Genomic DNA, 14,119 nt, shown 5'->3' with positions numbered 1-14,119 from the left:
TACAGCTGTTAAAGTAGGTCCTTATCCAACGTGACTGGGGCTCTTCTAAGAAGATGAGACTCCAGGGATGTGTGCATACAGAGAAAAGGCCATGGGAGGACATAGTTAGATGGCCGCCATCAGCAACTGAGGAGAAAGGCCTCGGGAAAGACAGATCCTGCACCTTGATCTTGGGCTTGTAGCCTCCAGAAATACGAGAAAATAAATTTCTGTTGTTTAAGTCTGAACAACAGAAATTTGTTTGTTGTTCTAGTATTTCAGTATTTTGTTATTATGATAGTTTTAGCAAACTAATGCATACACATGTATATTTTGAAAGAAATTGGCACCATGGTAAAAGCATCAGTTTGCCTTGAAATTAGTAGTAGTAGTAGTAGTAGTAGTAGAGTTGTGTGTATGTGTGTGTGTGTGTGTGTGTGTGTGTTTGGTCATAGAGTGCATGTGCTCAGTGGAGAGAGACAGAGAGACAGAGAGAAGGAAAGTGAGAAATCACTGTTTAGGGAGCATGGCCACGCCATAATCCATCCTCCAATTCTCCTCCCGGGACGTTGTCCCTGGCATGATTTTCAAGTTGCTAGGTCCAGACCCACACCCTGATTGGCTATGTGGGAGTCCAGCCAGCCCCTAACCATTATGCCACCTTCTGATTCCTTGAAACTAAATTCTTAAAACAGGAAATTTAACAGCCTATACAAAAATGGTTTTTGAGCAATTCCCCTCACATCTTTTTCCATACTGCTAAACCCAGCCTGGCTCATCTGTTACCAACATGAAGTGCCCTCTGCTGCTTTAGGCCATTCTAGCTCCCCTCCTGGCCCTCTTGAGCACCCATCCCACCCAAATCACTGAAATAAATATACAATATTTAACTTCAGAACTTTGTACATGTGAAGCAAATATCTGTGGCTGCATAAAGGGACACAGATGAAGTCTCCTCACCTGCTCACTTAATTCAGCACTCCACTCTCCCTTCCCTTCACTTCTACAGTGACACAGTGACACTGGGAACCCCCTGTGACATGTTCTTAAACTCTCCGATTTACACCACATTTCCTTATTTTCTTATAATATCAACATAGGACAGTTAGCCTTGTATTAGAACAGAAGCTAAACCATACACTTTAAAAAACATGACACAAATTGAATTAATACCACACTGTAGAGGTACAATCTTTAAACTACTTATTAAATGAATTTGAATTACAGAACTTTTCAAACTAAATAAGAACCTTCCAACTGGTCTGGAGTTTAAACAGATGAACTTCCTGAGGAACGGAGCTCTGCTTGGAGTTGGTAGGGTTTGGGCTTCATGGTTAACCCATACGTGGGCGTCAGGTCGAGTTCAGCTCGGGGACACGTTCTCAGGCTGAGCTGTTGCAGAACAGTGGTGATGAAGATGAATATCTCATTTCGTGCAACATCTTCTCCCAGACATTTCCGGATTCCCATTCCAAATATTAAAACTTTCTCAACAAGACTTTTATTCAATTCTCCGTTTTCATTTAGAAATCTCTCAGGTCTAAATAAGCTGGGGTTATCCCAAATAGTTCTGGAAAAAATAAACAAGAATGATATTTTTTAAAAATCATTTTACTATTTTTGCTATTGTTCACTTCTCCACAGTCACTTTATTTTACATGAAATATTTGACTCAAGCTTGGAATATCTTTATCAGGTATGTAAATGAATATATATACATTGATAGGTATTCTTATTTTATTGTTCTTCACAGATGCTGTGTTTGCCACAAGCTGAAGGTTTATGGCGACGCTGGATTGAACAAGTCTATCAGGGCCATTTTTCTTGTTCTTTTTCTTTTTAAGACAGATTTTTGCTGTGGATCGTGTACTCGCTGGAGAGGCAGAGACAGACAGAAAGTGAGAAATCACCCCCTCACAGGGGGATGGCCGCACCTCCATCCCTTCTCTTTCATTCTCCTCTTGGGATTTTGGGCACACATGCACACACACCTGGTGTGAGTTTTAAACTGCTGGGTTCAGAACTCGAATTGTGGTCGACTCCGTGGGAGTCCAGTGACGTAACCATTACACCATCCGCTGGTCCCATCAGGGACGTTTTTCAAAGAGCATGTACTTATTTTGTGCCTGTGTCATTTTTTTTTTTTTTTGGAGAGGTTTTTGCTATAGGGCACATGTGCCCCCCAGACAGACAGAAAGAGACAGAGAGACAGAAAGCAAAAAATCACCTCCCAGGGGGGATGGCCATGTGCAATCCCTTCTCCTCCATTCTCCTCTCAGGATCTTGGGCACGCACGCACATGCGCCCGGCATGAGTTTAAGCCACCGGGTCCGGTACTCGAACTGCAGTCGACTATGTGGGAGTCCGGCAACATAGCCATTACGCTAACTGCTGGTCCCTGTGTCATATTTTGATCATTCTCATAATATTTCAAAGTTTTTCATTATTATCATTTCTATTATGATAACCTGTGATTTTTGACGTTACCATTGTAATTTGGAGGGTGGGAGCAGTGCCACAAACCACATTTGTATAAAATGGCAAACTTAATCTGTAACTGTTATGTGTGTTCTGATTGCTCCATGGGCCAGCCGTTAATCCATCTATCTGCCACTTCAGGGAATACTCCCTGAGACACAATATTGAAATTGGACAATTAATAACTCTACAGAGGTCTCTAATTGCTCATGTGAAAGGAAGAGATGCATGTCTCTCACTTTAAATAAAATGCTAAAAATGATGAAGGCATGTGGAAAATCAAGATAAGCCAAAAACTAGTTCTTTTGCACCAGTTAAGTTCTTGAAGGAAATGAAAAGTGCTACTCCAGGGCAAGCAGATGGCATAGTGGTTAAGGTGCTGGATTCCTACCTGACTGACAGTGGTTCGAGTCCCAGATCCAGAGGTCTGAAAGGCATACAGGTCGTGTGTGTGTGTGTGTGTGTGTTCCCAAAATCTTGAGAGAATGGAGGAGAAGGAATTGTAGCATGCCCATTCCCTCTGGGGGTTGATTTTTCATTTTCTGTCTCTGTCTCTCAGGTAAGTGCATAGGTCTTACAGCAAATATCTCTTTAAAAAGGAAAGAGAAAAAGAAAGACAAGGGCTACTTCAGTGAATACAAATGATAAGAAAACGAAGCAGCCTCTGTGTGCAGATGTTGCCCTGTTTTTAAAAAGAAAAGCAACCAGTTTCTGTGTGCTACAGTCACAGGTCTAAGGGATGACCCTTCGTAAACGATCTTCCAAGACATTTATTTAGTTTTCATAATCTTTAAAAAGCAGTTCATTGTTGCTAACATTTAAAAATCAGATTTCACATGAGCATCTGCATTTCCAGTTCTGTTTTAGAAGCAGAAGAACTGACAATATTGGGATACTGTCGTGCTTGTCACAGTTTGCTGAACGGAGTCAGATGTAGCTAATGGCCTCTCCCTGTCACCTTACCAAGTACAGCTCATTCAGTTTTGGTATTTTCCATCACTCTGTAGGTGCTTGAGTTTGTAACCACTGCCCTAAATTAAACATGAATAAGTTTTCCCTAATACCAAGTTTTTGTTGTTGTTGTTGTTGTTTTGAGAGATTTTCACTGTAGGGCGCGTGCGCTCGCCAGACAGACAGAGAGAGACATAGAGACAGAAAGCGAGAAATCACCCCCCAGGGGGGATGGTCGCGCCGCAATCCCTTCTCCTCCATTCTCCTCTCGGGATCTTGGGCACGCATGCACACACACCCGGCGTGAGTTTTAAGCCACCGGGCCCGGGACACAAACTGCGGTCGACTACGTGGGAGTCCAGCGACATAGTCATTACACTAACTGCTGGTTCCCCCTAATACCAAGTTTTGAATCACATACTCATTTAACTTAAACAAGTGCTTCCAGGCTAACTGTCTTTCTTTAACAGCACCTTTGTTAGCTCAGTTTGAGCATCACTTAATATTAAGCACTAATGGCACAAAGAGGTGTGGTATTATCTGTTGAAGATATTTCATAGTTTTATCAATGGTACTAGGGAGAAATGTTCACCTGTTGAAATATCCATTCTGTAAGACAAATAATAATGTGATTGAATGTATGGAAGAAAATGAAATGAAAAAAATAAAAAGAAGAAAAATAAATAAATAAGAATATAAAAGAAATTCAATGTAATTATAAGATCTCAGGATATAAGAACACTTAGAGTCATGCTAAAGGAGAATAAATGCCATTAAATTTGCACTGATTATATTTCTTCTTGCGATATGTTCAAAACACTGAGTTTTATTCGATATGATCACTAGGTATGAAGAATAGAAGGGTCAATCCTGCAACAGAGTGCAAATCTTGCAATGGAACAACGAGCCTATGAAGCATTTTCCACCATTTTGCTGCTTGCAGAGATTGTAAAGGTTTTGTTAGGTACACAGGGCAATCAGCTCCCTCCCTAACAGCCTGGAGTTGAGAGAAAGAGCAGTCAAACAAGATCTTGGGTGAAGGTAGGAAAACTGCATGAACAAGGGGGACTCCAAAAAGTTTATAGAAAATGTATATTATGATAAAACCACACATGGATTTCAGAATTATTTTGCACCCAAATAAACTTGAACTTTAATTACATTTTTCAGTGAAGTTTTTGAAATCCCCTCTTACAGCCTGCTAAGTGCATAAGAATGCACTCTACCAGCTTATCTGGCACCCCTGGCCACGTGGAATACCTGAACAGAATTGAACACATCTGTATTCTAGTCTCGCCTCTGGCACCTGTTGAATATTTGACCTTCAGAAATGTGTTGATCCTGTTTGAGAACTTGTTCATGATTGCTCCTCTGTACAGTGTTATCATTGATGCTCAGGAAGGAACCATCAGGGGTTCGTGTTTGGCACACAGTGGGGTAGGGTCTTTAAATCTCAGCTAAAATTATGATTCCCACCCCCACCATCACCACTGTCATTTTCCTCACTTTCACCACATGAAGTACTTTATCTCATCCCTCCCTTTTATATGCATTAGAGCTGAGGTTTTAGTTTCATTTTATTCAACAAATATTTATTGAGTGTTGGTCTAGCCATAGAACTGAGTAGCTAAGGGAGCTAAATCCTACATGGCATACCATGGTTCAAATCCCAGGCCTGGCAGCTTGAAAAACATGCCAGGCACATGTACATCTGTACCCTAAATTCCAACAGGAAGGAGAAATGGAGGAGAAGGATGGTGACATGACTACACCCCATTGGGAGGTACTTAATCCCTCTCTGTCTCGGCCTCTCTCTCTAGTGAGTGCACCTGCTTCCTGGCAAATAAAAAACATGTTTATTGAGCATCAGTTGGTGTCAGCCAGTGACCTAGGGGCTGGGATGGAGGAAAAAACAAACAAGCAAAAGAGAAGAAAAAAAAAAACCAAGTCCCTGCTCAGTTGGCTCCTATTCCAGTTGGGGATTTCTAATCTCAACTAACCAGAATCATATCAAGGATAAGCCCATAATGTCCTTGGTACCCAGTGAGCCCATGTTTAAACTGAATTTTCCCTCACTTGGATTTCCTCTAAATTGATACTGAGCTATCACCCTTCCCTGGATAGAGAGCAACCTAAACTTCTTTCCATCTTCTTTCAAGAGAAATAAAAGAGTGAAGTTTGGTTAAGATGAATATAAATCTTCCTCAGATTAGTAAGCAACTAATGAAAAACCAAGCAAGCAAATTTTATCCCAAGGTAAATTTTGGTGACTTACTCGTCGTGGTTTACTTGGTACATGTTAATAAAGGTGCATGTTTTCCTGGGAATGAAATAGCCATTCAGAGTGGTGTCTGCCGTGGTACTAGGGAAGAAAACACAGCATTAGGGCACACCCCATGAGCTCAAATCCCTCACCCAACTCTGCCTCCCACAGCTCAGTTATGCCTTTCTTTTCTTTTTACTATAATCATACAACATTTTTATAAAGCTTTGTTTTCCCATTAATTGAAATCATTTCTGCCTATTGTCAAATAATAAATTATGATGTTTCTAATATGTATTGTATTGTGCAGTTAATATATTCACAGTATTTCTATGGACTAAAATATCAGTAGAAAAGCCTCTCAAAATTCCTAATATAGATGTGGCCATAAATAGACAGGTCGAATTAGACTAGGAAACTATTGAGGGAAATACTATGAATGTTATGTTTGTGGCTTTTGTTAATAGATTCAAAAAACAAAATGGCACATCTTCCAGTGCTTGGTGGAAGAAACGATGGAATTGGAATAAGGAAACTTGGACTCCAGATGCTGCTGTCAGTGAGAGACTGGGCCAATCTGCATGTCCTCGGTGATTCCACTTTCAGCTGTGGAATGAAGGTGGTTGTTATGTTGGGCGATCACTAAGTTGCCTCTAAAACCATCACTATTTTTCTAGTTCCACACTCAGCCTTCTTTCTGGAACCTGGATGACTTTCCTCTTTATACCTCTGTAGTTACACATTGATTAGATCGAATCATTTTATATTTCCATGTGGCACTTTTTTTTATTATTGAGAGGTTTTTGCTATAGGGCATGTGCGCTCGCCAGAAAGACAGAGAGACAGAGAGACAGAAAGCGAGAAATAACCCCCCAGGGGGGATGGCCATGCTGCAATCCTTTCTCCTCCATTGTCCTCTTGAGATTGTGGGCACACATGCACATGCGCCCAGTGTGAGTTTAAGCCATCGCGTCTGGGACTTGAACTGCTGTCAACTACATGGGAGTCCAGTGACATAGCCATTTATGCCAACTGCTGGTCCCTATATGTGGTACTTTCTAATGCACTAGATTTCTCTCACATTGCCCAGAGGAGAAGCAATGACATTTCTAGTTGATGAGTTTGAGAGAAGGCACAGGACATTTGGCTTAGTCACTTCAGGGTTTCTCTTCTCTGACCTGACCCATAGTAAAGGAATAGCTTATCTATATCCAGTAATGGGCTGAGTTTAAAGGAGCAGGTTTTATTTTCCTAGGGAGATTCAAAGTTGTCCAATCTGGGTAGAGACTGAATGAAGAAGTATGACTAATCCAGGTGCAAAGTATCAACAAGCCTACTTGATTTAGTTCCAAGCCACACTGTGCAAACAACCTCAGATCATTTTCAAAGCCAGTAACAAAATCTCTATCTGATCTGTGTCCACCTGGCAGCTGCCACTGAACTTTGGCAAGTGATATGGTATCCTTCATTGGGTGTCTCAAAACTTCAGAAGGAAGGCCACACAATGAACCTAGGTTTTGGAGAAATGACCTTCTCCCATGCATAGCCACGTGCCTATCTCAGCACAGTCCTGTCCACATCCCCACTGTGGAGTCAGCTGCTCAGTGTCTTCTCTACATAAGAAGTCACATAATCCTATTAATGGAAACTTGATATGTAAAATGTTATTTCACTAATAGAGACTTACAGTGACTCAATATATAAATGGATTGATTGTAGGATTTCTCTCTCCACATATATATGAACAAAGTGGCTTTCCACACAACTTTTAAGAAACACATATACTGACCAATCAGCGGCATAGTGGTTAAGACAGTTGGATCCCACAAGGTGAATCACATGGTTCAAGTGCCAGACCCAGGCGCTTGGGAAACACACTGGGCACTGGGCTTGAGTGCCCAAAGTCCTGAAAGAAGGGAGACATAGAGGAGAAGGGATTGCAGCATGACCATTCCCCATGGTGGGTGTTTTCACTTTTCCCCTCTGTCTCCTCTGATGAGTGCACATGCTCTCTGGCAAATCAAAAAAGAAAAAAAATAGTAAAGGAAAACAGCTACATATTCAATGGAAACGTATTAGAATACCACTGGTCTCAACTGTGTGGTGTGTGTGCGTGTCTGTGTTCCAAGTTAGGTATAGTAGCAAAACTTTTCTTGTTTTTACCGAAGGTTCTTTTAATTCTTTGTTTGAATTTATTTCACTCTAACAATCTTTGCTTTTTGATTTATTTTCCTTTTAAATAGAAAAGAAGTAAACTTTTAGGTGTAAGGTAGAAAAGACCCAAACAACAAAAATAGGTCTCCTTTTTTTCTGGATACTGAAATTCTTGGTTTGTAGCAACTACTCTTTCTAGCCAATGCATTTGCTCTTTAAATTTTAAATATTAATATATTGTCTTACTTTAATAATCCAGTGAATACTTATGTCCTGATATGTATGTCACCTCTCAATTAATGAGACTGAGATGAGTTTCTAAGGGCCCCAAGGAGATAACCATTTTCATTCCAAATGATGCTGATAGCCTTGGTGGGGCTTCTTTGCTCCTGATCACTTAGTACAAGTGTAAATAATGCTCTTATGAAGCACCCAAAGGCACTGTGGAAATGTCATTAGAATGAGAGAGTCACTTTATTAAACACAGGATTTTATTTTTTTAATTTTCGCTCTAGGGTGTTTGCACTCACCAGAGAAAGAGAGAAATGGAGAGACGGGGAACATGAGAGAGTAGCTCTTCCGGGGGGATGGCCATGCCACAACCTATTTTCTTCCTTTCTCCTCTCGGAGTTCTGGACTCACATATATACATAGACCCACCATGTCTGTCAACCTGACAGGTCAGGACTCAAACAACAGAACTGGCCGTGTGGAATTTCACCACCTAACTACCATACCACTGTCTGGCTCTAAACTTAGGTAGGATCTTTAAAAAATAAGAAACAAAAAAAACTTAAACACTAAATTTGTTTCCACCTAAAGGTGATCTGACACAGTAGCCAGAAGGAAAGGGCTGTAAAAAGATACCCGTGTGTGTGAGTAAGGAGGGCAGAGGAAACTCTGTTTCTGGGAGAACGATGTACTTACCAATGTGGAATAGTAAAGGGAAGAAAGGAAGCATGTCTGAATATTTCATTTATAAAAGCCTCTGTGTAGGGTAAAAGTTTCCTGTCTTCAAATCTGGGTGATTTCAGCCCAATGTTTGCATCTTAAAAAAAGAATTGTTTAAATGTAATAAACATCACTGAAAATAAATAATCATATTTTTCACGTGAAAGCACATTACCAATTTCTTCTTGAATTTTAGCTTGAATTTCTGGGTAGTATATCAAGTAAAGGAAGCTCCAATACAGACATGTTGATACAGTTTCAAAACCTGAAAGGAAACAAGAACAAAACATTATGGAAAAAAGTACTATCAACCTGGCCTGCTGAATTAACCTCATGTTTAAACGTTAAGTACCAGAGAACAGGGATCTAAATATTACCATATATTAATAAAATCACAATAAAATAATTGCTACATATTAAGATTGATTCCAAAATATAGGTTCAAATTCTCACTCATTAAGATAGACACTGTTGGAACCAACGGATGGTATAATGGTTACATTGCTGGACTCCCACGTGTCTGACGGAGATTTGAGTCCTGGCCCTGGCAGCTTGAAACTCACACCAAGTGCATGTGCATGCATGCCCAAAATCCAAAGAGGAGAATGGAGGAGAAGGGATTGTGGTGTGGCTATTCCCCAGGGGCTATTTCTCACTTTCTGTCTCTATGAGTATCTGGCAAGGGCACATGCCCTATAGCAAAAACAGAAACAAAGAAAAACAAAAACAAACAAAAAAAAAAAGAAAAAGGAAAAGAAAAAGATAGCCACTATTGAAAAAACCAGAAACCAAGAAGTGTGGAGAATGAAGAAAAATCAGAACCTTTGTGCATTGTTGGTGGAAACTTAAATGGTACGGTTACTACAGAAAACAGCATGAAGTTTCTTACAAAAATTAATTCTACGTATGATCCAGCAATCTCATGTCTAGGTGTGTATCCAAAAGAATTCAAAGCAGGTTCTCGAAGAAATATTTGCACACCCATGCTCATTGCAACAGAAGTCACAGTAGCTAAGAAAAGAAAGCCACCCAAATGTCCACTGATGGCTGAATGGGTAAAGAAATCGTGGCACATAGATACAATGGCAGATTGTGTGGCCTTTAAATAGCAGGTCCTGTCATGGGCCTCAACATGGACAAACCTCAAGGATATTATGAGAAATGAAATAAGGCAGTCACAGAAGCACACATACTGTATGATTCCACTCATGATGTATCTAAAATAATCAAATGGGGAAATTAGTACTTAAGGAGCGTAAAATTTCAGTTTTGCAAGATGAGAAAGTTCTAGAGATCTTTCGCATAGCAGTGTAAATATGCTAAACAGAACTGACCTACACACTGAAAATGTTTATGATGGTAAATTTAATGTTACATATTTATAACCACGATTAAAAATAGTTTAAGGGCCACAATTAAAATATAAAGTTTGAAGGCCAGCAAGTGACATAGAAGTTGAGGTGGCTGGATCCACATGACCTACTGTGCAGTCTGAGTCCCGGATCCAGTGACTTGAAAATGACACCAGGTATGTGTGAGTGTATGCCCAAAATCCTGAGAGGAGAGTGGAGTAGAAGGGATTTTGGTGTGCCCATCCCCCTGGTGGGATGATTTCTCATTTTTCTCTCCCTCTTTCTCTCTCTCTCTCTCTCTCTCTCTCTCTCTCTGATGAATGCATGTGCCCTATAGCAAAAAAAATGAAAAAAGGAAAAAAAAAAAGAAAAGGGGAAAGTTAAAAAAAAAATGTTTTAATATAGGACCAACCGTGTGGCATAGTGGTTAAGGGAGCCAGATCCCACATCGCTAAATGAATGATTTGAGTACTGGACCTGGTAGCTGGGGATACAGATTGAGTGCCTGCGAATGCGTGCTCGAAAGGCCCACAGGATGAAGAAATTGAGGAGGGATCACTGCCTGACCATGATCCATTGAGGGGTACTTCCCCCCTCTCCTCTATCTCTCTGTCTCTGTGTTCTCTCTGATGAGATCAGGTGCCCTGTGGCAAATTTAAAAATAGAAATATATACACACACACACACACACACACACACACATACATAAGTACATTATTTCTAAGACAAGTGAAAACATTGGAAATATTGCACTATAAAATAAACACTGGTGTGATAATGACTATGATTCATATAATAATAATTATAAGAAACTAATTAATGTTTACTCTGTTCCAGGCACACTCCCATGACCTTCCTCTCTATTTCTGTCCCTGTACATCCGTGTGTATGTGCATCTCTACAGGTAAATAGATTGTGGTATATACAATGAGCAGATTGTGTGTACATATGTATATAAATATATATGTGTATATATATTTATATATGTGTGTATATGTTCATATATAAATAGATACAATATACACATGGATATATATGTTTTATAAATCACAATATAGATAAGCAATGCATGTGTAAATATGCTCATTTTGATGAGCCTCAAGGGCATCCTGAGCCTTGCTCAAGGTAAATAAACTCGTCAGAGGAGAGCCAGGACTTGGACTTCTGACCATGAGATGCCTGAGCGCATGAGGAATAATTGAGTGTATATATATATATATATACACATATATATATATACACACATATATATATATTATATATGTGTATACACATATATGTATATACATGTATATATGTGTATACATATATACATACACATATATATACATATTTTATATATATATAATTTTGCTGTAAGTTTTAGTGTATATTTTATGGTTTAAAATTTATCCTACAAACATAGTACCTTCATCTTCAGATTATCATTACTGAAAATAAAAGCAAGGAGCCCTGTGTGCCAAAGTTCATTGTTTACTCAAGGGCAATTTTAAAATTACAGCAAAGAAGGGGTTGACTGGTGGGGTAGTGATAGAATTTGATGCTGTTGGAGTCAGAGCCTCATGGAAGGTCACTGGTTTGTGTCTGGAGACCTCTCTGAACATACATGGCACATGCGTGCCCATGTTGCAAGCTGTCTGAGCTGAAGCAGATCCCAACCTCAGGTCCCTGTCTGCGGTGCTGACTCTCTGACTCTTTCACTTACTGAATAAATAAATGAACATTTAAAAAAAGATTACATCAAAGAATGTGATCAATCTTTGAAAAGCTAAAGCTGAGAGATGCCACAATAAAAAGCTCTTCTTGACTGTTTTGATTATAAACTCATCTCTTTGGTGACCTAATGTAATGTTATTTGGATTTTCCAGTAAGTCTTATAAAGGGGAGTTTTTAAATCAATATTTTATTTCCAGGTTTTGATGATGGTGACAACAACATGGAAACATGGGAAATTATACATATTTTTCAAATATTAACCACTTAATTGCATTGTTATCCAAGATGGACATTCAAGTAGTCTTATTGTAGAGATGGGAAACTTGCTTTGTAGAGAAGGTGAAATATTTCTCCAGGGACAAAGGGAGTACTTGAATTAGTCTGTGGCTCTACACCATGGAAACTTGATGGTGTATTTGTTTTCTAAGTAACTTACTTCACAATCAAGAAATGTGTACACCAAGATATAGCAGCCAAACAAAGGAGACTTCTTTACAAACTTCTCTTCACAAGCCCAGTTTCCACACCTTTTGAATTTGGCAACTTCGTATGGAAAGTTAGTAATTTCCACAGTTCCCAACTTACAAAATTGATACTATGCCTTCATACTGAGGAAACTATCTACAAGAAAGCTGTCCAAATAAGGGGGCTGGCCATGGTGTCTACAGTAGAGGATATTCTCATGTGAAAATTTGGACTTCTATACAGAATATGAGGAGTCTTCAGAAAGTTCATGGTAAATGTGTTTGTGGATGATTGCACATAAATTTCAAAAATTTTTGCACCTTAATAAACTAATACTTTAATTCTATTTTTTCATAAACATTTAAAAAGTTTTGTCAGATAGCAACTCTATTCTCTATGAAAAGATTTTTAAAAAAAGATCAAGAATACTGCATAGGAAGCATTAATTTTGCACATTGTCAAATCCTAGATGTCATATCTAAGACCTAGGACTCTCTGCATAAGTAACAAGATTCATATTTTGATCATCATAAAGTGTTCTTTTTACATCAAGGTTTAAGCAACTCTTTATCTTTCTTGGTAGATTATCTACAAATGGAATATATAATTAATGTTTTTTGGGACAACCTGACTACATGAGGTTACACTGATTAGCTCTATAATTAATTGGAAAAGTCAAATATTTTACTCAATATTCTACCTAAAATAAACTATTAAAGCACCTTTGATGTATTACTTTTTGCTATATGAAAGGAATTTGTCTTACGCAGTCTAACATCTTAGGAAGTATAAGAAATTGAATAAGTAAAATGATTTTTAAAATGAGACTACTGTGGTAGCAGTATAAATCACTGCAGCCTGTCCATGAAGGAGTTTGGCAGTGAATATCAAACTCAGGGATATTATTATCAGTTGAGCCAGATGCCCTCCTTCTTTGCATCAGGAATTATATTTCCAAGGGAGACCACAACAATGCCCAAAGGTGGTCATTTTACCATTAGCACATTGGTGAATATCTGCACTTCCTGTGCAAGCAAACAATTAGGGCGCCCACCTGAAATGGATAAAATGTGGGAATGTGCACCACGAAGCATTATGCAACTTTTAGAAGAAGTAAATTAGAAATGTATCTGGCAACCATGGTCAGATCTTAAAAGAATCAAGATTCATGACAAAAAGGTTAGAAACAGATTTACATGTAAATAACAATGATGCATACACAAATTGAAGTACATAATAATACAAGAATACGTGATCATGTGTGACAACTTAAAGCCCAATTTTTAAGAATACAAAAGACAAACACAATGACACTTTACATAGATGTAGAATAAATGTCAATGGGTTGGGAGAAGGGACCCTGGGAGTGGGAGTAAAAAGTAATAAGCTCATGCAGTTATTGTTTGGATAATTATGTTAATGTACCATAAACTGAGGACAATGATTAATTCAGGCCTCTACTGCTGAGATTAAATAAAGTTTTCTGATGGCATGAGAAAACAGAATATCCAGTTATTTATACAGTGTGAGATCAACCATACAAAATGGCCAATAGAAGAAGAGAACACAGTCTTTCAATAGTGAATAGCAGCGGCCGGGCCTGCGCGGCCAGGGCTCTGCTCCGTGTTCCGCTGCCTCTCCAGGGCTGGCGTGTGGCCTCTGGGCCTGCGCGTGGCTGCTGGGCCTGTGCCTACGTGTGGCCGCCAGGCCAGCGTGCGGCCCCCTGGGCCTGCACGTGGCCCCGCTGGGCCTGCGCGTGGCCCCCGGGCCTGGGCCTGCGCGTGGCTGATAGGCCTGCGCGTGGGCGCCA

General features: G+C 39.5%; 1 protein-coding gene across 1 annotated transcript in view; it reads right to left on the bottom strand.

Annotated features, from left to right (window-relative positions):
• Positions 1-586: 586 nt before the first annotated feature.
• The window catches only part of LOC102479733 (cytochrome P450 1A4), a 19,619-nt gene continuing 6,086 nt past the window's right edge, over positions 587-14,119 (bottom strand). Inside the window, exons 4-7 of the mRNA XM_006168717.3 lie at positions 8,952-9,041; positions 8,753-8,873; positions 5,684-5,770; positions 587-1,549 (exon numbers count right to left, since the gene is read on the bottom strand). Of these exons, the coding sequence (XP_006168779.1) occupies positions 1,249-1,549; positions 5,684-5,770; positions 8,753-8,873; positions 8,952-9,041 (599 nt within the window). The 3' untranslated portion in view covers positions 587-1,248. The remainder of the gene's footprint in view (positions 1,550-5,683; positions 5,771-8,752; positions 8,874-8,951; positions 9,042-14,119) is intronic.

The sequence above is a fragment of the Tupaia chinensis genome, unplaced genomic scaffold (genome assembly GCF_000334495.1).
Source record: "Tupaia chinensis unplaced genomic scaffold, TupChi_1.0 Scaffold146052_1, whole genome shotgun sequence".
NCBI classification, from domain to species: domain Eukaryota; kingdom Metazoa; phylum Chordata; class Mammalia; order Scandentia; family Tupaiidae; genus Tupaia; species Tupaia belangeri.
Note: the sequence above shows the minus strand (reverse complement) of the source record. Positions and strands in the feature narration are given on the sequence as shown.